At 42.9% G+C, this 25,432-nt stretch overlaps 1 protein-coding gene across 3 annotated transcripts in view; it reads left to right on the top strand.

Annotated features, from left to right (window-relative positions):
- Sh3kbp1 (SH3 domain containing kinase binding protein 1) overlaps positions 1 to 25,432 on the top strand; it is a 338,436-nt gene that overhangs the window by 260,379 nt on the left and 52,625 nt on the right. For all 3 annotated transcript variants that reach the window (XM_059250548.1, XM_059250547.1, XM_059250549.1), the window contains 2 exons: positions 13,557 to 13,664; positions 25,021 to 25,072. In XM_059250548.1, the coding sequence (XP_059106531.1) occupies positions 13,557 to 13,664; positions 25,021 to 25,072 (160 nt within the window). The remainder of the gene's footprint in view (positions 1 to 13,556; positions 13,665 to 25,020; positions 25,073 to 25,432) is intronic.

Below are 25,432 nucleotides of genomic sequence, written 5' to 3'. Positions count from 1 at the left end.
GGATATGTAGAGAAACCTTGTCTCAAAAACTGAAGAAAAAGAAAACCCAGCCAATTAACTTTCAATAGGAGTGCAAAAACACTTTGAAGAGTTTAAATCTTGGGCTGGAAAGGTGGGGGTGGGGCGGGGACTTGCCTCTGAGCTTCACAGCCAGTGTTTGATCCTCACGTGGTGGAAGGATAGAACCAACTCCTGAGAGTAGTCCTCTGACTGCCAGATTTGTGCAGAGGTGTGCTGTGTGTATACACGAACACACACACACACACACACACACACACACACACACACACACACACCCCGCATGCATACAGCTTTTTTTTATAAGTTTAAATCTTTTCAAACAATGGTGTTGGCATGAGCAAAACATGAACTTTAATCTAAACCCAACATGCTATGCAAAATTTAACTCAAAATAGACCTAAACCTACATGTGAAATGTAAAACATAGTTATTCATGAAATTATAGAAGAGGTGTTAGATAGTCTCCACATACAAAAACACTTGAATTGGATTTCAGCAAAATTGAACATGTTGGCTCTTCCAAGACATTGTTAAGTGAATATTGTTCGTGGGTCTGATTTTACTCCAGAGGCATCAGAGTCCAATACTCCCCTAGCCGCTGCCCAGTATAAATGACCTAAGTTTCAAGGCCTTGGTTTTATCTCGAGTCTTCCTGGGTCTCTTCCATTGCTCCTGCTCCTGTGCCCTGTCTCCCCCATCGTGGGTGAGATGTTGCCATACTCCTCTGGTCTAAGGTAGACCCAACAGAGGGCCCACTGCACTGGCCTAGAGGCTAACACAGCTGTGTAGATTTAAAAGCTGCACACAGTTTTTTAGGCCAGCGAATAAGCTTTCCAAAAAGAAAAAGGCTTCTTGTAAGAAATGTAGGTTGGTCCCAGCAGAGAATAGTAGCAGAAGGCAAGAATTTCCTACTGGCTACTGCAGCTGTCTTGGCAGTTCTTGACCTTCAGAATGAGCATGCCTGTACCCTTCCTCCTGTTCCTTCCCAGTCCTTGTCTGTACAATGACTATAAACACCTCTTTCTGACTTACTGCCCTCTTTGCATCTCCTTGAGGTGGTAGAACAGCTGAGAAAATCTCTCACAACACAAGGAAAGATGCTCTTGGGATGGCACTGGCTTTATCAATGTGGCAAAATGATTTTTTCTGCCACGTCCACTATCCTTTTAATGGCAGGAAGACATGCAGAGGCCATACATTTCTCTAAATATGAATGAGAATGAAAACTCAGCACCAGGATGCACGTCCTTGAGAAGTAAATGGCACTTAGCCGTGTGTTGTGGATGAAGCAAAGGTGCCATTGGAAGGAGCTTTAAAGATTCACCATGCAGCAGTCACCTCAATGTAAATTACCAAGCACATAGCAAATGAAGAGTATCTATGAAAATGTACTGGTACACAAGTTCAAATATTGGATTATGTTTAAATGGGTAGAGAGAAATGTGAAAGTGCCCCCTAAATGATTTTAATTTTCGGAATGACTTAACATGCTGTCATCTACAGTTTCTATTGCTTTCCGTGCTTCAAGTCAGATTACAAGGATATGGGAAAGACCTGTCTGTATCATATCCTTTCCATGTGAGCATTGGCTTTTGAAGTGGCTTTGTGGAGGGAGAAGGCATTTTATTCTGTTATTCATAAGAAAGACTAAAACATAGGCCTCTTTTAGAAGAATTAAGATGATATGTTCCTCAGATGAAGTAAAAAACCAATTATGATATATTTGTTACTGTCAGGTCCCAAAGAAACCTGGGACAAGTCTCAGTCAGTGCCTGTGGCTCCTGCCACCAATTCTCACTCCACCCTCTACCCTAAACCTCTCCAGCCCAGGGGCCAGGCTTCCATTCCCTTTCCCCAGCTTCTGATCTCTATGTAACTCAGCCATTTTTCCCTTCTCTTCCTCTCTTGTTTCCCACCCCCCATGGCCCTGTCAGTCTAGACCTTTCCAGATGCCTCTGGCTGTTCTCTCCCTCATCTCTACAATAAACCAGTCTCCTCAACCACACTTAGGAGCAGTCATGTCCTTATTTTCATTCAGTTATGCTCCACCTGTACAGCCAAGCCCTGACAACCCCAGGAGGTCCCCAGTAAGAGTGGTACCCCTGGAGTTGGGCCAACAGGACAGCTCCATTGGGTGCTGGTCCCGGAAGAGGCTCTAGGCAGAAACACTTTTTGTAGGAGAGGAAAAGCAACTGTGATCACAGAGGCCATTGGGGCCTTAGGTCTTCTTCATTCTGGCCTGTACTCTCCATGCCTGTGGGAGCTCTGTTCATTCTGTGGCAGTGGTTCTCAACCTGTGGGTCATAACCACTTTTGCAGCCAGATGACCATTTCACAGGGGTCACCTAAGACCATTGGAAAACACAGGTATTTATTTACATTATGATTCATAACAGTAGCAAAATTACAGTTATGAAGTAACAACAAAAATAATTTTATGGTTGGGAGTCATCACAACCTGAGGAGCTGTATTGTATTAAAGGGTTGCAGCATTAAGAAGGGTGAGGACCACTACCGTATGGGGACTAAGATTCGAGTTGGGCTTCTTCTTCCTTAGGACTCCTGGACTCAAAGGTTAACTTCTTTAGCATTTCCTAATCAGGTGCTGTGAACAGGTTTCGAGAGTGTGAGGAAAGTGATCAGCTCAGCCTGCCAGGGCATATTCAAGGGCCTTAGGTGGTTGGAACTTCCCTCTCTCCAGCCTCAGATGATGGCTTCCAACAACCTTTGGCCTCTAGCACTGTGTTATAAAAACAGTATCATTATATATATGCGCGTGATCAGGAAAATGTTGTGTGTGTGTTTATTTTCCTGTATAAAGAGGTGTAACAGAGGCTGTTTTAGCTTAGAGAATGCTTCACCTTCTTTGTTAGAAAACAGGAAAGTCTAGGAGAGTTAGACGGTATGTATCTTCATTTCAGATAACCCTCCCCAAGGACTCCTTATGGGAATCCGACCTTGAAACAGCTCTGATTTTGAAGGATAAGGCTTAGGGCTCTCTTATACCTAGAATACAGCTAATTCACTCCAATTAAAGAGCCAGTCTTTTTAAGAGGATATAACTTCTGGTGGTATCAGCAACAGAGTAAAGTGTTAGATAGGCCCTACCCCCTTGCTGTAGGGAACCCGGAAGTGTAACAAAATATAGAGAGCAGCTGTGTAGAGGCGTTGGGCAGTATATAATACAAGGACATGATGTTGGAGAGAAGGGAAGGGATAGCGTTAAAGTGACTTTTTGCCTGGAGTGTTTTATAAATTACAGCATGGGGCAGTGCCCAGACAAAGAAGAGCAGTCTCATGGAACAGCAGAAACAGAAAATGAAATGCAGGCTGTGGAGAAGACTCAAATGTACCAAGTGCAGAACTCTAGAGAGGTGAGACATAAAATGAGTTCCGGAAATCTGTGGAAAGCTCCCTTTGGATCTTGGCCGAATATTATACTAGGTATAAGGTCTCATTCAACTGCACAGGAAGCGAGGACTTGGAGGGCTGTGAGCAGAATAGACATCCCAGGGCTCATCAGTACTGGGAGATAGCATAGTTCTGGTCACTCATGGTAGAAAAGTGAGGGCCACTGAACACCTCTGCTATCCATTTGAGAACCAAGAAAATCCAGACATAGGAATAGTGCTACCCTATGCCTATTCTAACAAAATCCCCAATCCAGGCTTTGGCTGATCAGTAAGTAACTGTCCCACCATAACAAAATTCAGTACTCTCTCCAGGGAGATAACAAGATCCAGGCTCTTTGGAGAGCCCGTGATCATAAATAACTCACCGTGTGAAGAAGCAGCTTTGGTTTGGGTAGCTTATAAAAGATGTGGCAGCATTTCCAAGTACAGTTTTGAGACATCAGCATGTGCTAATGTGCATCCTGATTTTGATTTGCTATTCATTTAGTTATACAAGATGTAAAATGAAAAAATTCGGTTATTAATATAGAAAAGTATATAAATCATTGCCTAATAAGAAGGCCAGGACTTTATAGAAGTGGATGGGCTTCCTAGAACCACAGAGGAATAAATGGCTTCTTTAACCTTGGTGCATGTTGCTGTTTGAATATGGCATTTTCTTGAGTGGACTTGTGCCATTTTTGTAGTAGGACTGCTTCTTGTGTCTCCGGGTCCCCCTTCCCAATTACCTCTGGTCTGCAAGCATTTCTTCTGACATGGGGACAACGTATAGTTTTCTTTTCTCCTTGCCGCCTCATGAGCCATGCTGTGGATGAGCCTGCTTTAGTAACGGAGTTCTGGGCCCAGGGAATTCTGAGCAACAGTCTCAGCTGTATAGCATAATTGCATCTCTTGGGGAGGTGTTAACAGGTGGAAGCGGAGCCGAGTTGCCCTGGGCTTCAACTTCCACAGAGCTTTTCTGCAGCCCTCTCCCAAGCACCATGCAGAAAATACTCGTGAGTAAATATCAGACCACAGTTCTTTATTGTGAATGAATGCTGAGCTGTGAGGCTCTCCTCAGGGCATTGTGAGGCCCACTAAACAGCTGTTCTGAAATTGGTCAGCGCTCAGTTTCTCCTCACATCATACCTCAGCCACCTGAGGTGCTCACTAAAGCGGCCTTGCTGGGTAATTTCTGGAAAATCAGTGCTAGGGAGTTAGCTGGCCACTAGAAGGCTTGAATAGAATAGGTCTTCTCTCTGATTTGGGCGAGGTGGTGAATGCATTCTTACCTTTGCATTTTGGGGGTTGACATATGATTTCCTAAGCTGCATGTTTCCCTTTGAACTCTAGCCAGGCACTTATAATTTCTGAGAAAATGTGATACTGTCTTTTGTGGGTGCTTCCTCGCCCTGTAACTACAGATAATTTAAAATTAAGTGCAGATCAATAAATAAATAAATAAAGCCTGGCTGGATAGGTGGAGCTTAGCTTATGGAACTACCCTTCCTGTTTAACTTGATCTCACTTTTGCTGTGTGAAAACGGAAGTGTGCATGGGTTTAAGGCTGACCACATGGGATTTAATAACCTACCAGGGGACTCATTCCTGGAGAAAACTGATGCCCCCTGCTCTCAGGAGCCATTGCTAGCCTGCGGCTCTTCATCAAGGGATGGGCCTTGTGAAATTTCTCCTATCAACATAGGCACTTTAATTGGTGTTGTGATTGTGCAGGTGTTGTTTAGGCACTCATATTGTTGAAATTTTATGGGTGCAACTTCCCTTGTTGTATTTAAAATTCTCTAGCTCACAGCAGGCATGGCCTCTGGCTCTTACAGTCTTTCTGATCATTCTTCTGCAATGTTCCCTGAGCCTTAGATGTAGGGATGTATTGTGCACGTACCAACAAGCTGTGTAGATGTGTGTGTGTGTGTGTGTGTGTGTGTGTGTGTGTGTATGTGTGTGTGTGTGTGTGTGTGTGTGTGTGTATATGCACCTATATATGCAGCAAAAATAATTTCAAAAGAACAGGTCATTAATTTGAGAGGGAGTGGGGGCACAAGAGGAGTTGGAGGGAGAGACGGGTCAAAATGGTATAAATACAGTTCTCATGTATGAAATTCTCAAAAAATTAAGAACTTAAATTTTAACAAAATGACACTTCAGAGGGTAGAAAAAACAGTCTAAAGAAGTTTAAACCATCCACCTGTTTATCCATTTAACCAGAATCAGTATGTGTTACGCACTCTATTGGGTTTTTGGTGGCTGCAGTGTAAAGACAGATCCTTGCTTTAAAAAAAAAGTTTGCCCGTTTTCAGAACTCAAAGTATGTCACAGAGGCTGGGTGGTGGTGGCGCATGCCTTTAATCCCAGCACTTGGGAGGCAGAGGCAGGCGGATCTCTGTGAGTTCAAGGCCAGCCTGGTCTACAGAGCGAGTTCCAGGACAGGCTCCAAAGCTACACAGAGAAACCCTGTCTCTAAAAAAAAAATATCACAGAGCAGCTGCAGCAGTCCAGTGACCTGAGAAATGCTTAGAAGTGCTGGATCTCAGACTTGCCCCATCATTTTAAAATCTGTATTGACATATTTTAGTCCCCAAACAAGAAGGATCCTTCTCAACTTGCCTTCGGAATTCCCCAGGAGCTTTTTAAAAATACAAATTTCTTATATTTTCCTATTCCAAATTATGATTTAATTGACGATGGGTTTGGCCTAGGCCTTGGGCATTTAAATTCTCAAATAATTCTAATGTGCCGCCAGATTTGAGAGCCAACTGTCTAATAGATCCCTTCGCACTCTAGACAAAAGAGCTCAAGATGAGATCATGGTATATTCACTTAATCAATTTACAAGCCTGGCTGCAAATTTGTCTTTTTTCAAGGTTTGAAGTGACTAGCCCAAGGTAGATATATCAAGTCTCACTGTTGCTTCCTGTCAGATGGACCTCACTATGGCAACAGGTTGTCTCTGTTACTCTCAGCTGGTCCCTGGCACAGTAGTAATGTGGAGCACTAAAGTACTTCATCCAGGTGCCCTGGGGCTGTGCTGGCAGGGCCGAGAAAACTGAGGCATGGAAGGGAAGTCTGGGGACAGCCTCCTCCTACAGACACACCCTAGGGCCTTGGCCTGCCTCCCTTTGGCCCTTTTCCAAGAATAAGGTCTTGCCAGGGTCTAGAATTAGCTCATCCTGGGAAGAAGGGAGTAAAAGTGGTCTATCAGTGCTCAGAAATGATGTGAGGGCCAGGGCTTCACAGATAATTGCATGGGAGTTTAATTACAAAGTGTCCTTGGGCTGAGACTGCAGCTCAGGTGGTAGAGCACTTAACCTTCCACGCGGCTGATTCCTGGGGTACTGGGGATTGAATCTATAGCTTTGTGCAAACCCATAATCTCAGCACTTGAGAGGCAGAAGCAGGCAGATCAAGAGGTCATCTTCAGCTACGTAATGAGTTTGAGGCTAACCTGGACCATGTGAGACCTTGTCTCAAGAAGTGTTATGACATCAGCAATGATTATAGTAACCATCAGTGCAATGCTTTTTCCAAAGATCTTCTCATGTAACAGCTGGCGGAGCTGGAGACTTCTCACTGTACCACGCAGCGCATGTGCTCTCTTTTTCTTCTCTCTCTTTCCATTAAAAACACCTGAGTGAGGGGAAAGCAAAGGGGGAAAGTGGTAGAATTCTATTTGAATTCAAATTTATTTTAAAAAGAAATCAGACAAAATATGTAATGGCAAACTTGGGTGCTAGGACATTCTCCCTTATTTGTGATATGTGACTAACCCAAAGCATAGTAGTGCTGGGCTGTAACATTCCAAGACTCACTTCTGTCATTCTTATAAGACAAGTCAGCATTTACATTTCATGAAGAAGCATATCCTATTTTACTCTGGTAATCTGCCTGGCTGTGGGACATAGACAAACCATTTTTGCCAATTTGTTGAGGGCTTGATCATGGAAGAGTGAACATTCTTTGTCAGAAATACAATTTCTTTTTTCTCTTCATAAAGCTTCAGCTCTCCTTGCCCCTTCTTTGATGCCAGTAGAGCTTATGATTAGACATCATTTTTCCAGAAGCTTTCATCTATCCTGTGTGTCCAACCTTTAGACATGATGACACGACACCATCATATACCAATGCATTGGCCTGCATTCATAGCTATACTGGGATGCATGTAGGCCACACTTTATAGATGCTGTCCTTTATTTCACTTCCACCATCTGCTTCATTCATAGGCCATCTCCTCACATGCCTGTGCTACCCTTTCTCTCCTTATTAGACTCTGAAAATCCACTAGAGTGACTCTCATCTTGGTCTATGCCTGTTTTCGTTATTTCTTAAAATTTATTCTTCTCATACATTATATCCTGTCCATAGTTTCCCCTCCCTCCACTCCTCCCAGTTCCCAAATACACACCTCCCCTCCCCCAGATCCACTCTTCCTTCTTTCACTTCAGAAAAAGGCAGGCCTCCCAGGGATATCAACTAAACACAGAATAACAAGTTCCAGTAAGACTAGGTATATCCCCTCATGTTAAGGTTGGACGAGGTGACCCAGTAGGAGGAAAAAGGTCCCAAGAGCAGGCAAGAGTCAGAGACACCCCACTCCCGCTGTTAAGTGTCCCGTAGAACACCAAGCTACACAGCCAGAACACGCAGAGGACCTAGCTCAGACCCATACAGGCTCCGTGATTGTCACTTTAGTCTCTGTGAGCCCCTATAAGTCCTGATTGCTTGATTATGTGCCTGTGTTCTCGTGGTGGCCTCAAACCATCTAGCTCCTGCAATCCTTCCGCTCCCCCCTTCCTCAGGATTCCCTGAGCTCTGCCTAGTGTTTGTTTGGCTATGGGTCTCTGCATCTGATCCCAGCATTTGCTGGAGGAAACCTCTCTGATAATGGTTGGACTAGGCTCCAGTCTGTGAGTACAGCAGAATATCATTAGGAATCATTTCATTGACTTTTTTTCTTTTTTTGCCAGTCATGTTAGGTTCTATCCTGCATCTCTGAGCTGTCCTGCCTCTGGTTCCTGGCCATCCAGGCAGTGTCATGGGCTCTTCATGTGGAGTGGGCCTCAAGTTAAGTCAGACATTGGTTGGCCACTCCCACAAGATCTGTGCCACCGTGGCCACAGCACATCTTGTAGGCAGGACAGATTGTAGGTCATAGGTTTTGTGGCTGCATTGATGTCCCAGTTCCACCACTTGTCTGGTTATAGAAAATGGCCAGTTCAGTCTCTTTATCACTATTACTAGGAGTCTCCATTAGGGTTACCCTTGTAGATTGCAGAGAGTTTTTACTGTACTAGGTTTCAACATCACCCCCAAGATGCTCCCCCAAACTCCAGTTTCTCTCCCAGTATTCTCTCCCTCCATATCTCTCCCACCTGATCTCTCCTGTTCCCATCCCTACCCACCCCTAGTCCACCTGCAAAATCTCTTCTATATCCTCTTCCCAGGGAGATATACGTGTCCTTCCTTAAACCCTCCTTTGTTACCTAGCCTTTCTGTCTCTGTGGGTTGTATCATGATTATCTTTTACTTAACAACTAATAACCACTTATGAGCAAGTACATACCAAGTTTGTCTTTCTGGGTCTGGGTTACCTCAGTCAGGATGATTTTTTTTTTAGTTTCATCCATTTCCCTGCAGATTTCATGATTTTATTTATTTATTTATTTATTTATTTATTTATTTATTTATTTATTTATTTATTTATTTTACCGCACAGTACTCCATTGTGTGAATGTGCCTCAGGTTTGGAAACAAATTACAGTATTTTGGCCACATTGCCTCTTTCCTCAATGGTCAGCTACTACCTTATAGTCCTAACTTCACTAGATTCTTTCACTAAGGACATATCCACTTTGACCCTGATGACATTCTGGACTTATAAGTCATTGACTACCCATCATCCCTCCATTCTGTCCCTGTCACTACTAGGTATCACTTTGCCTTAGACCTCAGGGAGCTGCAGGGGATGACTGGCCTGTGCACTCAGCTCCCGTTCTTAGATGTTCTCTGCTGTGATCACAGTTTCCTGCTGTTGCCCCCCTTCCTTCACACACAGTGATCCAGCCATTAACCTTCTCATGACCTCACTTCTCATCCCTTTCTTTTTCCAGGCTTCCCAGCTGGCCCTACTTATTTTTAAATCCAGCCAAAACCTCCAGGACAGTGCTTCCTTGATATTTGGGTTCACTGTATCAGCTTCTCCCATGAGGCTCTGAGCTTGAGAGTCCCATGGGAACACGATGTTTTTGCTTATTCCTGAATCACTCTTCTGTCCTATGCATTTTAGGTCCTTGAATAAACAGAATTCTCTGCTATTTTATACTTCTGGAAGCATAGTCCTTGAACTCACAGAGATCCCCCTGCCTCTGCCTTCTGAGTGTTGATTGAAATTAAAGGCGTGTGCACCACCACAGCCCAGTGAAAACTTAGTTCTTTTGTCTGCTTTATTGAAAAGGACTTATTTTCACTTATCACTTTGACGTCGGTTTTTTTCCTGTTTCTCATAAATTAGCATTCTTGCTAGAGGAAAATGCTTTGGTTGTCTGTAAATCTCTAACTCACTCTGCAAATCTGTCCCTGGGCCTAGTCTCTGTTATGCAGTAGCCTCCCTCCTTGGTGCTTCCTAGTTCTCAGCCACCCTGGCAGTTCTCTTTTGTGTCTCTGCTTGTCTCCTCCATGGATCTTGTATTTAGTCTTATACTCATCAGAACAATAGACATACTGTGTCTGTCCTTTGCACTTTCCAGCTCTTGCTTTGTATTACATGATAATTATATGCTGGTATTTTCCTTATGGAGCAGAGTTGAAGCCAGTTATTGCTGATAGAAGACATGATAAACATCTGGTCGTTATGCACTATTTTCTCCATGTAGAGATGCTTGAGTACTCAAGTGATGCTGAATAGGCTCTTGGCACATTGAAATCATTCTTACAAGAAATAAAATGGTTGTTGGGCTACTGTTTGATTAAAGTGAAGGTGAAAAATAGTTTTGCACCATTTAGAAAGTTTAAAAGAAATGTAGCACTAAATAATATTTGCATGTCTTTGATGAATATGATTTGGTATCAAGATGAGTCAAAATGAATGAGAAGGAAAGCCCAATCCTCACATAAGCAAACCCTTCTCACATATGAAGATTTTAGATGATTTGAAAAGCTGATAGTGATTCCTTCTTCTTTTCATAACAGACCACATGGTTAAGAACTATTATCCAAAAGGACACCATTAATATTGCCTGTGTGTTTTCTACATCCATCTCTAAGCTCCTAGGACATCAGTTCTCAACCTGTAGGTTACGACCCTTTGGGAGTTAAATGACCCTTTCACAGGGGTTTCCTAAGACTATCAGAAAACACATATATTTACATTATAATTCATAGCAGCAGCAAAATTACAGTTATGATGTATGAATGAAAATAATTTTATGGTTGGGGGTCACCACAACATGAGGAACTGTGTTAAAGGGTCAAAGTATTCGGAAGGTTGAGAATCATTGTCCTAGGGAGTAGGTACCATGAGACTGCGTGTTTAATGTTTAGTACTTACAGAACTTCAATGTACTTTTGCACTTACAGGTAGATATTTGTTGAATATGGTAAAGTGTGAATTAACATGGGTGAGTGCTAGGGAAAAGAAGGTGTTCATCATACTTGCCTGCCTAAAGGTACATTTTGTGTCAGAGTTTTGAAGCTAAAAAGGATACATGAGGATACATGCACAAGGAGAGGATGGGGGGTATGTTCCAGGAATATTGTTGGACGCAGACTCTTGTAGATTGAAAGACTTAATTTCTAAGGATTGATTCATGGTAAAGAAATTCCACCCCTTGCATCCTTTATAAGTTTTTCTAATGCCATTGATGACATTTATAACAACCTCAAAAGCCATCAAGTTATGCCACTGCCATCCCTTCTTTGGGGTCGATGCTAGATTGTTAGAGGGTGATGTAACAAGAGGCAGAACCATACTGTTTACCTGGGATTATTGTAATTTTCCAAAAGTTCAACATTCTCTCTTGTTGGAAGTCGTTTGAACCCTTGTTTTTCCCTGGGTTAATCTGAACTTGGTGCTTCTGGTATATGTGTTTTTGTGTGTATGTGTGTGTTGGTTAGATCTAGACTTTTCAGTTTGTAACTAAAGACTGATCTCAAAAATCTACATTTTCTTCTAAAGGGCAAGTTTTCTCTTGTCACCAGTACCACAAAGGGAGGGGAAGATGATGATTTCCCCTGCAGTGTGGTTAGACCACATTGCCTACATAATGTAAATATTGGACTGCAAGAGATTATAGCTCTTAAAAGTCTTCATCAGGGTACATATCTATCATGTAGGGGATTGTGCAAAGGGCCGAAGGGACATAAAGGTGAAAAAATATCTAGCAAGGCACAAGCAAACCACAAATCCATGGCCCTCTGGATCGACATCTGGTGCTTGAACCCTCCTGTCTTCGTCGCTGTCCCTGTTGTAGAGGATGATGGGGTCTCTCCACAGCTCCCAGAGCATGATCGCTTTTCTTGACCATCATCTTACTTTGATTATAATTTTAAATGTCTGTGTTGCCAGAACGTTCTGGAAAACCTTCACTCGTTTGGGTTTCAGCTAGACATTTGCAGTTTTATTTTAACTCAATGGTATCACACTTCTTGACAATGGTATGTATACTGTACATGCACGTGAAAGGAATAGAGGAGCTTTTCCATAGGCCGAGTCTTGGTTTAGATCATAGAAGTGGTACTGGACTCAGAGGACCTAGAGGAGTTTAATTCCAATGATCTGAAAAGAGGAGAGGCTGAGGGTGGTTCTGAGGCCTGAGGTTGAGTGCCTGAGGATCTCAGGGTGGAAGTCTGGAAAAGGTGAAGCGCTTGCAAGTCTTGCTCAATGCTCTCTACACAGCCACTGGCTCAATGTTCAGCATAAAACAGCTTTTTCAAGAAGCATTCGATGAGTGTGTAGAATAGAAATTAATCAAAGAGATCGAAATGAATGACTAGGTTATGGTGACTAGGTCATGGAGACAACTGTGTGCTGTTAATATCAAAAGAAGATGAAGGAGACCTATATGTTAATGAGCTCAAGTAAAATGTGATTTTTTTTCTTTTTCTTGAGCTGACTGTCACAAAACCCTTTTTAACTTTGACAAACATTGTGGCACTCTATCAAAAAGGATATTTGCACATGTGATATTTTCTAAGACACCTTTGCAAATAACAAAATACTGTTGTTTCAGTAAAATTAAAATGAAAAGTTCATATCCTCTCATCCTTAAGGAAATAAAAAGGCAACTTTAAGCTGGACATGGTGACTTACACATACCTGAAATTCTGTCACTCATGAGTTGGAGGCAGGAGGATCAATAGTTCAAGGCCAGTCTGATACAGGAGATCCATTCTCAAAAATAAAAAACAAACAAAAAATCCTAAACAAAATGAAGCTAAAACAAACAAAAAGAACTAGATTCTGGATGTCTTAGTTATAGTTTCTGTTACTGTGAACAGACACCATGACCACCACAACTATTACAAAGGAGAACATTTAATTAGGACTGGCTTACTGTTTCAGAGATTTAGTTCATTATCATCATGGTGGGGAGCATGGTGATGTGCAGGCAGACATGGTGCTGGAGAAGTAGCTGAGAGTTCTTACATCTTGACTCACAGGCAACAGGAAGTGGTCTGAGACTCTGAGTATGGCTTGAGTATATATGAGACCTCAAAGCCTGCCCCACAGTGACCACACTTCCTCCAACAAGACCACATACCTACTCCAACAAGGCCACACCTCCTAATTAGTACCACTCCCTTTGGGGGCCATTTTCTTTCAAACAACCACACCAGGCATCTGAAATCCCAACTGGGTTTTGAATCCTAGTGGGTAGCATGTGATATCCCTTCTGACTTTGAACTCCATGCTAAATTAGTAAATTGTCACATTTATAGCTCCCTGAAGGAATGGATTCCTTGGGCTGGGCATGTAGCTGAAAGGTAGAGCATTTGCCTAGTACATATAGGTCCCTGTGTTCCATCCCCAGCACCCCAAAGGGAATAAAAGGGAAAGAGCTTCTATTCCCTCGTATCAGGGTACCACACCTTTCTGCCTCCCTTTCTTACTTTCCATTCTGCTGTTTCTAGGACTGCATCGATGTAGGCTGGTGGGAAGGAGAGCTCAATGGCAGACGAGGAGTGTTCCCTGACAACTTTGTGAAGTTACTTCCACCGGACTTCGACAAGGAAGGGAATGTAAGTCTCCCTGGCTTTGATTTCGGTGTCTCCCATTCTGTCAGAATTGTGGCTTCCATGATGGGACTTGGGAGGTAGAGATCTTTGGGTATCAAACAAAAGAGCACTGACACGTGAATGTTTAATGGGCTTGAGTTCTGAGCCCCTGGCTGCCATAAGACAAGCCCATTATTCAGTCCATTTACCAGCTTGTAAAAGTTATCCAAGGTTTAATGTATATAAAGTACTTAATGCAGTACCTGACACATTGGAATTCCCAGGAAAACTGTGAGAACCCTGGGTACTGCAGATGGTAAGTGGACACCTCATGTTTTGCATAGCATAGTCCTTGGGGTGCTGAAGTAGCCAGTATTGAAAGTTGCTGAAAATCACATTTCGAGACTAAGAATGGAGGGCACAGACGGCTAATTGTATGCTATAGTTGCATATCTGTATACATATACTTAAATGCATATTTATACATGTCTCCTCCGGGTTGTCACTTTCTTTGTAGGAACTGGTTTGATGATGATGCTGTTTAGATGACCCATTCTGTTTGCCTCACTCCTTTTGTATTGTTTCTCTGCTAAAGATGTAACAAAAATGGTGAAAACTGGAAGTTCTTTACAGTATAAGGGTTTAGCTGTTTGATCTCATTTATCCATCCTGTTCTGTGCCTCGCAGTCCTTTACTGAGGCATTTGCCTGACTTCTGCCAACCTTTTCTGACCTCGGGCCTCTTTGAGCCCAGGGAGGGTTCTGCTCTTAGACCAGACTAAACCTGACTGTATTATTTACTTTTCTAGTTGTTGTATTTGACCAATGCAACTTAAGAAAGAAAGGGTTTATTTTGGCCCCCAGTTGGAGATTACAGTCCATCATAGTGGAGAAATCATGGCAATAGAAGATTGAGGCAGCTGGTCAAATTATACCAAGTCAGGAACCAGAGGGAAACTCCCTAATAGGCTTGCCTAGAGTTTGGTCTCCTAAGTTATTCTAGATCTTGTCAAGTTGACAATATTAACCATCACAGTGACTTGGTTACATCACCAGAGTTGATATATAGGAAGGATAGCTACAGTGCTGGTAGGTTGTCAAACCATCATTTAATGGTACGTAAGGGTTTAGATTAATATGTGTATTTGTTTTAAAAGCTAGTCCATGTCTAGCATCTCTAACAAACTCCCAAGTGATGTTGACACTGCTGGTCCACTGATCACACTTTGAGCATCAAGATTCCAAAAAAACCCGAGGAAGCAGAATTTATATTTTTCAGAGCTCTGGTTCTAAAACCAAGAGAGAATAACAGGTATAGAACATAACACATTCCCAACACAAGCATTCCAAGAATGCAAGCTATTAAAGTGTATTGAAAGTATGGTCTTGGACTGCAAACTCATTTGATGATCTAAGGGCATAATCTTGGGAGATTGTGTGTCTAGTAGTGGGTAAATTGTTCTGTGTATTAACCATTCTAGCTGTTGTGATTACTATCTGCAAGGGTGGGGAAAAACTAGCCACAAGTAGGAAGTAATGCTAAACTACTAACTCTGGTTCTTTTTGCTTAAGCTGACCAAATCAACCCAGTTATCTTGATATTTTGGTTAATTTTCCTGGGAATGCAAATGAGGCTAAGAATTTTGATGAATAGCCATTAAAAAGATACCCAGTGATATGTAAAATACGTTTATAGAGATAACCAAGCAGAGAATCACACAACCTTCATGTTATTTCTCATATCTTTCCTGAATCTGTTGCCTGACAATTATGTTTGATTTTTCAGTCATTCTCTTAGTATTTTTGGCAAGTTTTCCCTGGGCTGGTCATCATGGTAGATAAATAGAAATGAAGCGCACAGTTTCTGTCCTCATTGAGAGTTGAGCAGCAAGGCTGGAATTCAAGGCTTTCAGAAGGATCCTCCATGTGGCTGGGCCTGAGTGAGTGGAGAACGGGCCCATCCACATGGCTTGCGGCATACTTCTTCACTGGTCTTTGTGAGTCTGGAAACCCCTTTGTTGACATTCTCCTCCTTTGGCCAATCTTCTAGGTATTGTTGTCTTATTGTTTCTGACTGAGGCAGTATAATTTGCTTTTAAAAAGAAAGCTGGAAGATCAAATTGCAGATATTTGCCATGTAATAGGATGTTCTGAAGTAGCCACAGACTCTACATCTATGGCTGAACAAAAACCATGGACTGAAAATAGTTTTTAAAAATTTATCTGTGCTGAACATAGAAATACTTAAAAATTGTCCCCTAACAATACATTGACAGCTACTTACAAGTCATCTAAAGGTGATTTTATGGTAAACAGAAGGAGGAACTTAGGTTATGTGCAAGCAGTATACCATTATATAAGGCATTTGGTCATAGTATCAGTGGATTTTGATGTCCATAGGGGATCATGTAACCAATAAATTATAGATTCCAAGAGGTTACTGTGTATTTACATCATGTAAAGACTAAATCTAGCTAATCAATATATGCCTTCCTTCATATAGTTGTCATTTTATGGTGACGGGAACATGATTTTGAAGCTTAAGGTTAACACTAGATCATTTTTCTGATGAATGGGCAAAACCCACAGTTGCCTCTGTTGTGGTCCTCCGCCTTTAAATTCCTGGTCTTATTTTTGCTGTGACCATGAATTCATTCATGCAAGACTGACTCTACAGTGTACTGTTCTAGAAGCTCTTTGTTACATAAGGCATTAAGGGAAGTACTTCCACAGGAAAATGAAATTGTTAGTACTGAGCAAACATGGTGTGGCTTACTTGTTGGAACATGCATATTTGTGGAGCCCCATGGACATCTCTGCAAACCCAGACAAACAGACATCATCTCTTTTTTAAACTTTATCCTTATGAAGTAGAAAACTCAATTTTAGGGCAACAATAGTCATACCTGTCAGATAAAGTCATGCCTAGCTGAAAAGTGATTGTCTAATGTGACATTGAAGTTTTTGAAATTTCAAAGTAGAGCATCCCCCTTTATTCCACTGGCCTATAAAAAACAGCAGGCCAGCTTCACATCCATTGCTGTGCCAGCCTTTATTGCTGTACCTAGAATACTGGTGAGTTGGTGACAATGCAGTGGAGCCAGTAGCTGCCATTTTCTGAGTTGACAGTATAAAGATGATTAGAATCATTAACATGAAAACGCTGTGTGGGTGATGGTGTCTGAAACATTCTGCCAGTTTCAGCAGATGTCATCTTGTCTTGCTAGTGATTGGGGTTGCAGTCATTCACCCAGAAAAGAGGACAGTCTGCAATGATCAGAATAGACAGAAGCAAATGACATTTCTCCCACAGCAGGCTTCTTGACTCAGCAGGCATCACCTGGGCATGCTGGTAAGACTGGCATACTTTCTGCCAGGATGTGGACTCAAGAGAGTCACCATCAGGCCTTTTGCAATTCCTGGTGGACTTTCTTCCTGAGAATGCTCAGCAGATTCTCTCTCCAATATGACAAGCACTCCGTGGCTTTTCCTCAAGGTATTCCAGGAGAGAGTGCTCATTGATCTCGTGGTGCATATTTTAAAGCAATTATGTAAGCTATTTATGAGAGAACCTAGATTCAGTCGCTGTTTATTTTGAGCCTTGACAGTACAATTGAGCATCAGAATGGAAAGATGAAATATTCTGAGAGCTCTAATGAAGCAAGGTGCATATGCTGTCATTGTTAGTGAAGTGTAACAGGGAACGAGGACTAATTTTGAGACTAGCAGGAACAGCAACTTTATGTCAATAGAAAGAGACAATGATTAGAATAAGTCTTTGGAAAGAGAGTGCTTTGGAAGGGGAGTGTTTTAGGAATGTCTCAGGCTGTGGACCTTGGAAGAGAAGCAGGCCGATCACCAGAAGCTACATGGCCATGCTAGTGCATGTCTGCTGAATGGGCTCTTTAGAGTTGGTGTTGTGTCCCAAATGGACACCTCTAAGGCTCCCTTGGGGGTTCTTAGGGAATACACCACAGTGCAACATTTGCCTCTCAGTCACAGGGACTCAGAAACCTTCCCTGAAGATGTCTATCTCTGCCACTGTGATTAAGCCTCACCTTTCCTACTCCCAGACTTACACAAGCACCAGGCTGCCAGCTTATTAATTGCCACAGGAACTGAGAGATGTCAGCCAGTTTTGAAGAGAAGGGTCTGCTTGCCCTGGACATTTGCCCCCACCCCTGTGGGTCTAATTTCTTAGGACCCAGGTTACCTAAAATATCCATATTTATCTGGGAAGGCAAAGAGCCCATATGAGAAGACTTAGCTCTTCTTAGAAAAAAGCCTGGTAGGTATGGCTTGAGGCCCTCCTCACACACGGACGGAGGAGGTTTGCCAAGGGAGCCATATGCTGAGTTCAGCTGAACCCAGACAATCATTGCAGGAGGATTGTACTGTTGGCTTCAGCAGCTCTGTTTTTTCCCCATATTCACCACTGACCAGGACCTGGGATTGCAGTTCAGTTGGCAGAGTGCTAGCCAAGAATGCCGAGTCCTAGGTTTGATCCCTAATACTGCATAGTCTGGGTGTGGTGCTGCACACCTCTTGTCTTAGTTAGGGCTTCTATTGCTGTGAAGAGACACCAAGACCACAGCAACATTTAATTGAGGAAAGTGTTTAATTGAGGTGGAGGCTCATAGTTCAGAGGTTTATTCCATTATCATCAGGGCAGGGAGCATGGTGGCATGTAGGCAGACATGATGCTGGCTACATCTTGATCAGAAGGCAACAGGAAGTGGATTGTCTCACTGGGTGGTATCTTGAGCATAGGAAGCCTCAAAGCCCACCTCAACAGTGGCACACTTCCTTCAACAAGGCCACACCTACTCCAACAAAGCCACACCTTCTAATAGTGCCACTCTCTATGAGCTTATGGGGCCATTTACATTCAAACTACCACACCTGTAATCCCAGCACTCAGGAGGAAGAGGCAGGAGGACCAGAAGTTCATCTGTGGCTCTATATTGAGTTTGAACTCAGTCTAGGATACGTGAAACACTGTCTCCAAAAAAAAAAAAAATCAAGTCAGGCATCCTTCACATGCCTAACTCCATCTCTGAGGGGGACAGAGTCAAGAGAGTCTCCAGAGTTTGCTGGCTTCTAACCTATCCCAGGAGACATGAGACTCCACCTCACAGGAATAGGTGGAGAGTTGTAGCAGCAGGCACCCAATGCCCTCTTCTGACCTCTCTGTAAGTGTACAGGTGTGTATGTGGGTATGCACTCACATATGGGGGTGGAAGAGACTGTTAATAAATGAATAGTTCTTTTAAAATAACTGCTGACCACTGACCAGATCCTTCCTATTTTTACCACTCTCCAGGCACATTGTGATATGATCACCTGATTTCCCTCCTCCTCAGAGCGCTGTGCCTATCCATTCTCATAAATGTGTTCTAGATCAGGCAATTTTGCAGATACAAACTATTATCCGAAAGGAGTTCTAGTGATGCTTAATCCACCACAGATGAGTTTTACAGCATCAGTTCTCACTACTTTCTCTTTTCCAAGTTCTTAGACAACCCAGTTTATAAATTTGTTCTTAGCCAGTATTTTTTCATTCTTAGGTGTGTCCATTAGCCCTCAGATATCTCCTATAATTTTTTCTAAGTTCTAAATGTGGCCAGTAAATTACAAAAGAAATAAACATATGCCTCCAAATAAGCAGTTTGGGGAAGAGAATCTACTTAGAATATATCTAGTTTGTATATTTAGTTTTTCTGGGTGGTCTCATACACAGGGATTGGGCTTGTCAAGCTGTTTCTGTCACCCAAGTTTGGCCTCTTGATAATGGCCTCAATGGGTTTTCCCCAGGCCACCCAGATGGTGTCACCTCTTCCTTCCCTGGCAGTCCTGTACGTACAGCCTGTGCTCTCCCCATTGAACATCTCGTTTGTCATATCCTTATCTGTAGGGCTGATTTTCCATTGCCCAGTTGGAACGTCTTTGAGCTGACATCCCAGGCTCCTCCATCAGGACTATAGCGTACACGGTATAAAACCGGCGAATAGGCTCTCTTTGTCCTTTGGTCTTATGGTGTCAAATGTGCCTGCTTTTTCTTCTGCCCTTCCCCTCCTATTGATTGATCCCTCCTGTACTAGTATAAAAGAAAAGAAAGACTAGAGGGAGGGATGTATGCAGCTGGGCTTCTGTCACATTCCACCTCCCAGAAAAAGGGATGCTCAGGTCCTTGCACTGGACATGGGATCTGGCCATATAATTAAGCTGTCACTTGCAGAGTGGGCTGGATGGAATGAAGCTGAGACAGCCTATTGGGAGGAAGCTCCATGCCAGAGCCTAGATGACCACCTAGTAGACCATCCATTTCGATTGATCCAGCCATAAGGGAGACTACAGATGCATACCATGAGACTAGAGACGGAGGTAGGAAACCAACAAGAGACTCTTCCCAAGAGCAAGTTCAGTAAGGGTTCCCTGGGATCTCCTGTGCAGGTGGAGGAGGAAGGCAGGGAGTTGTTTGGACTCTGGAAGGGACAGAGGAGCAGGTACAGGCATCATCGCTCAGATCTTTGCCTCCTCAGCTTCATGCTTTCAAAGTGAGTCCTCCAGATGTGGTGGTAGTGATGGCAGGGTAGAACCTCCCATGTTCCTCTAGAACTGCGATGGGTGTCCTGGTCTGGAAAAGTCCATTTGTGTCCGCTCCAGTCTCTGAGTTTAGCTTTATGTATGGTGGTGTTTTCCAAGGTCCAAATTTACTAAAAATCAAGCTAAGATTTGCTTACCTATTCCCCTAACCAAGTCCTGCCACTTCATTAGGATCCAAATAGGACTTCGCCCTGTCCAAATTCATGTTGGAGCTTGGTAGCCTGTGTAACAGTGTTGAGAGGGGGAGGATATTTAAGGAGTACTGAGGGAGGGACTGGGAATATAGCTCAGTGGTAGAGTGCTAGCTTAGCATGTGTAAAGTGCCAAGTTTAATTCCCACCACCCAAAACCAAACAAAAAAGAGAGAGGTCATGGGCTACCGCCTTCACAAATTGATTAATATATTCTTGGAGAGACCTGGTTAATTGTCATGGGATTGACTTAGTTTTTAAAAGTAGGTTGCAATCCTGGCGCCACACTTTGCTTCCTCTTGTGATGTGCTGTTTCCACCTGTACTTGCTACCCATCCCACTTTCTGCCGTGAGCCGAAGTAGTACAAAACCCTCCTTATAAGCCAATCAGAAGCTAACACCACATCCTCTGACTTCCAAAATGAACCCAAACAAACCTATTTTCTTTATTAATTACTCAGACTTGGGTGTTCTATTACAGCAACCTCAAACAGGCTAAGCCATTTCCTTATATGTAGTCAATCATCAGGGTCTACCCTCAGGTTATTCTTAACAAAGCATATCTCAGGGCTTTGAGGGGCTGCAAACTGGTTCATAAAGCAAAGCCACAGATTACAGTTCCTGCCAGTCAAAGCAACTGAGCCAGATGACAAGTTCCTTGGGTTGGAACAGGCAAGACTTGCAGTTCCTTACTATGGGACATCCCGATCTGTTTCTTTCCTGGTACTGTAATGGTAGTAATCAAATATAGCTGCTTTGTCCTTTGAAGGGTGGCAAGTTGTTTCCATTTGAGCCAGCAATGCCGTTTGCCCGCAGAGGTAAACATACACATGCTTAGATAGGTGTGCCCTAAATACAGGAGACCGCCTTCTGCTTTGGACTCTACTAGAAATCAGGAAATCCTGGCTCACGGGGTTTTGTTGTTGTTACTGGCATTTTCTTTTTGGCTTTTTGAAAAATAAGTTCTCAGTGTCTGGACAGTGAGTGATAAGGCTTCTAGACCCCCTTTGCTACCAGCTGGTTGCCACAGTCCCTCCGAGCTTCTTCTTCTCCATTGCAGCAGAGACTTACATATCCAACAAACTCTATATTATTTTCAGTTCTAACCTAGAAATTGAGTAGCCTAAAGCCACCTGAGTCTAGAGTTGGGGTATTGTACTTTCATCATGGAGGGAGGGATAAGAGAATAAATGGGGACGGCTGACTAAAAATATAGGACTTCAAATCCTTGCCTAAGTTGAAGGAGGTCACTGTCCATGCACCTGCAGGAGCTAGTTAGTATTGTGCAGCTGTTAAACTCCACAGAGGAAACCTGGACCTACTGCTGAACCCAATGGGTTCCCAGTCCCATTTCCTTTATCCAGCCACAACTGAACATTTTGAGGAAAACCAGCTCTGTGTCTGCTCATCTCTATTTCTTTGAGTTTCATCAACACCTATGTTTCTTATTTTTTTTATTATTATCACATTTGCTGCTCTGCCTTTTCAGTTCTCATCACCATTCTGCTGTATTACAATTGAAAAGTAAGCCCATGTGCAGTACTTCAGTGTTGGGGAGGTGTTCTAGAACTCTATGGGTCTTGAAAGAGAGCAAGGCAGGGTATATGGGAGGGTTTGTAGGAAGGAAAGGGAAGGGGGAATGATGTAATTATAATGTTAGACTTAGCGAAACCAAAGAAAGTGGTCAGTCCAAAAGGGGATGGGGGCGGGGGTATAAACTCCCTCTGCTGGCCAGTGCCTATCCAGTATGCTACACACAGGACAGATAGCTCACAGCTCACAAAACTATCCCTCCCTTTTAAATGTGTGTCCTTTTAATTGCTACTTCTGCCTCCTGCCATTGCCACACTCACAGGCATACTTGCTGGGACCACTTTTCACACAGTCTGTTACTGCAGTATTTCCCATCCTCTCTCTCATCCTCTCCCCTCTCCTTTCATCCTTCCATCCACTTATTTTTGCCACATCACAATTCATGTATCTGCTACATGCTAACTCTTATACAACATTAAGGTTTTTGTTTTTTTTTTTTTTACATTGCTCAGTAATCAGAAAATACGATGGTTTATAATTGTCTTTTTCCTCCCCTGCCCCACGTAGTTTGAGGCAAGGTCTCTGGGGTATCAGCTTCCACTAGGGATGCTTATGTGCGATTGTTTAAAGAATATTTTAAACTAGGAACAGAGATGGCTCAGCCAGTAAAGGTGCTTGCTGCAGGCCTGGCAACCTGAGTTGGATCCCCAGGACTCACACAGTGGAAGAAGAGAACCAACTCCCACAAGCTGTTCTCTGATCTTTACACACATGCCGTGACACATGTGTGCAAGCTCACACGCATTGCCATATATACAACATAAATAAAAATGTGTTTTAAAAAAATAAAAGAGTATTTCAAACCAGCAAGGAGTGAGAAAGAAATCCAAGAGTAGGCGTTGTTGGGACTTGGCTGGGAAGAATTAGGCCATAGGGTGTTGGCGGTTTCGTGAATAAGCAGTAATTCTGATCCTGAGGTAAAGGAAGGTTAAATGGCAAGGTTTCAGCAACAACTTCATTAGATAAACACACATCTGTTCCCAGTCTAGTTTATACCAAGACAGAGAAGGAAGGAAAAGGACAGTAAATCGAGCACTGGAAAAAGCTGACAAAGGGAATAGAATATTGGGAGACCCTGAGCCCCAAACACACCCCCTCAGTGAAGGAAGCAGGCCCTGAGAGCAGCTTGCCTTTTCATAAGAAAGGTTATTTGTCTGTACTTACACATACAGGACAGGGAAGCATCAAGCAGGACACACACATGGGCCTGTACACACATGATCCTGCTAGTCAGAGATCACCACTTGAGCCATACTTCTTTCCAGTTTTTCTGCTTTGCTGCATCACAGCATAGCTGAGCTCATACTGTAGCTGCAATCTGAGGACCATTTCCTCCTCTCAGCTGACCATCATACAGTTGCCGGCACTTTGATGGATTCCATGTGTGCGCTATTATGCCTGCCTGATGGTTTGCCTTGTGGCTGTTCTCCAGCACTGGGCCTTCCCAGTAGTTAAGAGTGTGCTATGGGTCAAACAGCCCTGGGCTTTACTCCCAGTCCCCTCTACCCCCATTTAATAGCTTGGTGACCTTGGAAAATGACTTTCTCTCAATGATTTCAACAGCAGCATGGGCATATTGATATCACTTCCTCATAGAGTTGCTACATGAGTTACCCAAGTCAAAGATTACTAACTCTTCTTGCAAAATCACCTCCTCCCAAGAGGAAGATAATATTAATGGCCATTTACCAATGAGAAAGAAGAGCTAGGTGAGGTTGCTTGCCATTGTCCTTGGCTAATAATAGAGGTTTGTACTGATCTCAGACTTCAGAACCTTTCTCTTACCTACCATGCTATAGCCTTTAGTCAGAGTAATTTGTTAGAATTACCAGCTAATGAAGAAACAGGCTGAAAAGTTACTGAATCCAGAGCCAGCATGCTATGATGCGCCCCGCCCCCCAAGTTTCTTGTGTGTCTAGTATTCTCTGGATTTTATTTGAAACAAATTCTTTCTATATCCCAGTGCTGTGTCAGGGAAACAGAAATCAGAGTAGAGGCTGAGCATCTGCCTTTCATGGTCTCTGTGGTAATGTCACACTAGTACATTTTTGGAAACTAGAATATACTCTGTGTAGTTTTGTTAGAATCACAAATGTATGGTGCCTGAGAGGGTAAGGAGTGTCAACAGTGATGTGATGCATGCACTCCAACCTTCTCCATTCCCATCCTTCCTTAGTGCTATCATACTAGATGGTTCTTCCCTTACCCTTAGCATCACTGTACAAGATGGTGCTGGCTGTGTTCTCTGACCACTGAAATGTTTGGCCAGTTCAGCTTTGGTTATCTCCCTCCTACAGTCAAACTTGGGTGGCAAGGAAAAGCCCACAAACTCTGAAACCAGTTCAGGGATGAATGCTATTGATTGCACTGCTACTTCCATCACCTACATAGTAACAATGTGTAATAGTAAAAGAAATAGTGGGCCGATTAAAAAAAACAACCAAATCCATTCTAGTTTATCACATGTTGTAGGGCATAACTGCTTTGTGGGGGATCTCATAAATGACCTTCTAGCCTCAGCATAGAAAGAGGCCAAAAGTGGAGAACTTCAGTATACTCTGGATTTGCATTTAGTTGATGGTCCCACACACATTCTGTCAGATCTGATCTTGAGTCTTCATTGAACTTTATTGAACTGCTTGGTTATTCAGCCGATTAAATCTTAATTGCGAATGTGGTTTCAGGGTAGGGGCACCATTGTGCTTGCTGGTTTCAGGCCATTTTTGCTGAGCTGAGTTTTTCCAGAAGGCGGTTGTAAATTTAGAAAGGGAGAAATGGCATTTCATTTGTTGGTCTGAGTTTTGTTTTGCCGACTGAATTTACTTCAGTGTTTATTTAGAGGTGCCAAAAGAAAGCTGGTATCCCCAGAGAGAGAATTGCTCAATTTTTTGGAGTAATTCTCTAAATTGTCCACACTGCACATAGAAAACAATGTCTGTGATATTACAGCTTGCCAATAGTCTCATGCATAATTTTGATTGATTTTTTCAGAGACCCAAGAAACCGCCACCTCCATCTGCTCCTGTCATCAAACAAGGAGCAGGTAATGTACCTTTCAAGTCCCTCATACAAAATGTTCGTCTTTCTTTTGCACAAATTCCAATTTTCTTTGTTAAGAGTTCAAGATTCCTGGATCCAGAGACAGCTAGTTTGGGGCTTGTGATTTGGTCTTAGCAGGCAGGTTTGAAATGAGTTGCTGTCTTTCCTAGACGCAAACAAAAGAACCCACATCACTACAACATGTCTCTGCTACAGTGCAGAAATGGGGGTTCCCGTGGAGAATGGCCAGAAAGTACTTAAAAATGAACTGGGTCTGTTTGTTTTCAGCAAACTGTTTTTGAGGAGCAAAGACCTGGTTATTGTCCTTAATGAGGGTCAGCTTAGGGAAGATGGCTTCCCGTGG

This window comes from Peromyscus eremicus, chromosome X (genome assembly GCF_949786415.1).
Source record: "Peromyscus eremicus chromosome X, PerEre_H2_v1, whole genome shotgun sequence".
NCBI lineage: Eukaryota > Metazoa > Chordata > Mammalia > Rodentia > Cricetidae > Peromyscus > Peromyscus eremicus.
This window is presented reverse-complemented; position numbering and strand designations above follow the sequence as displayed.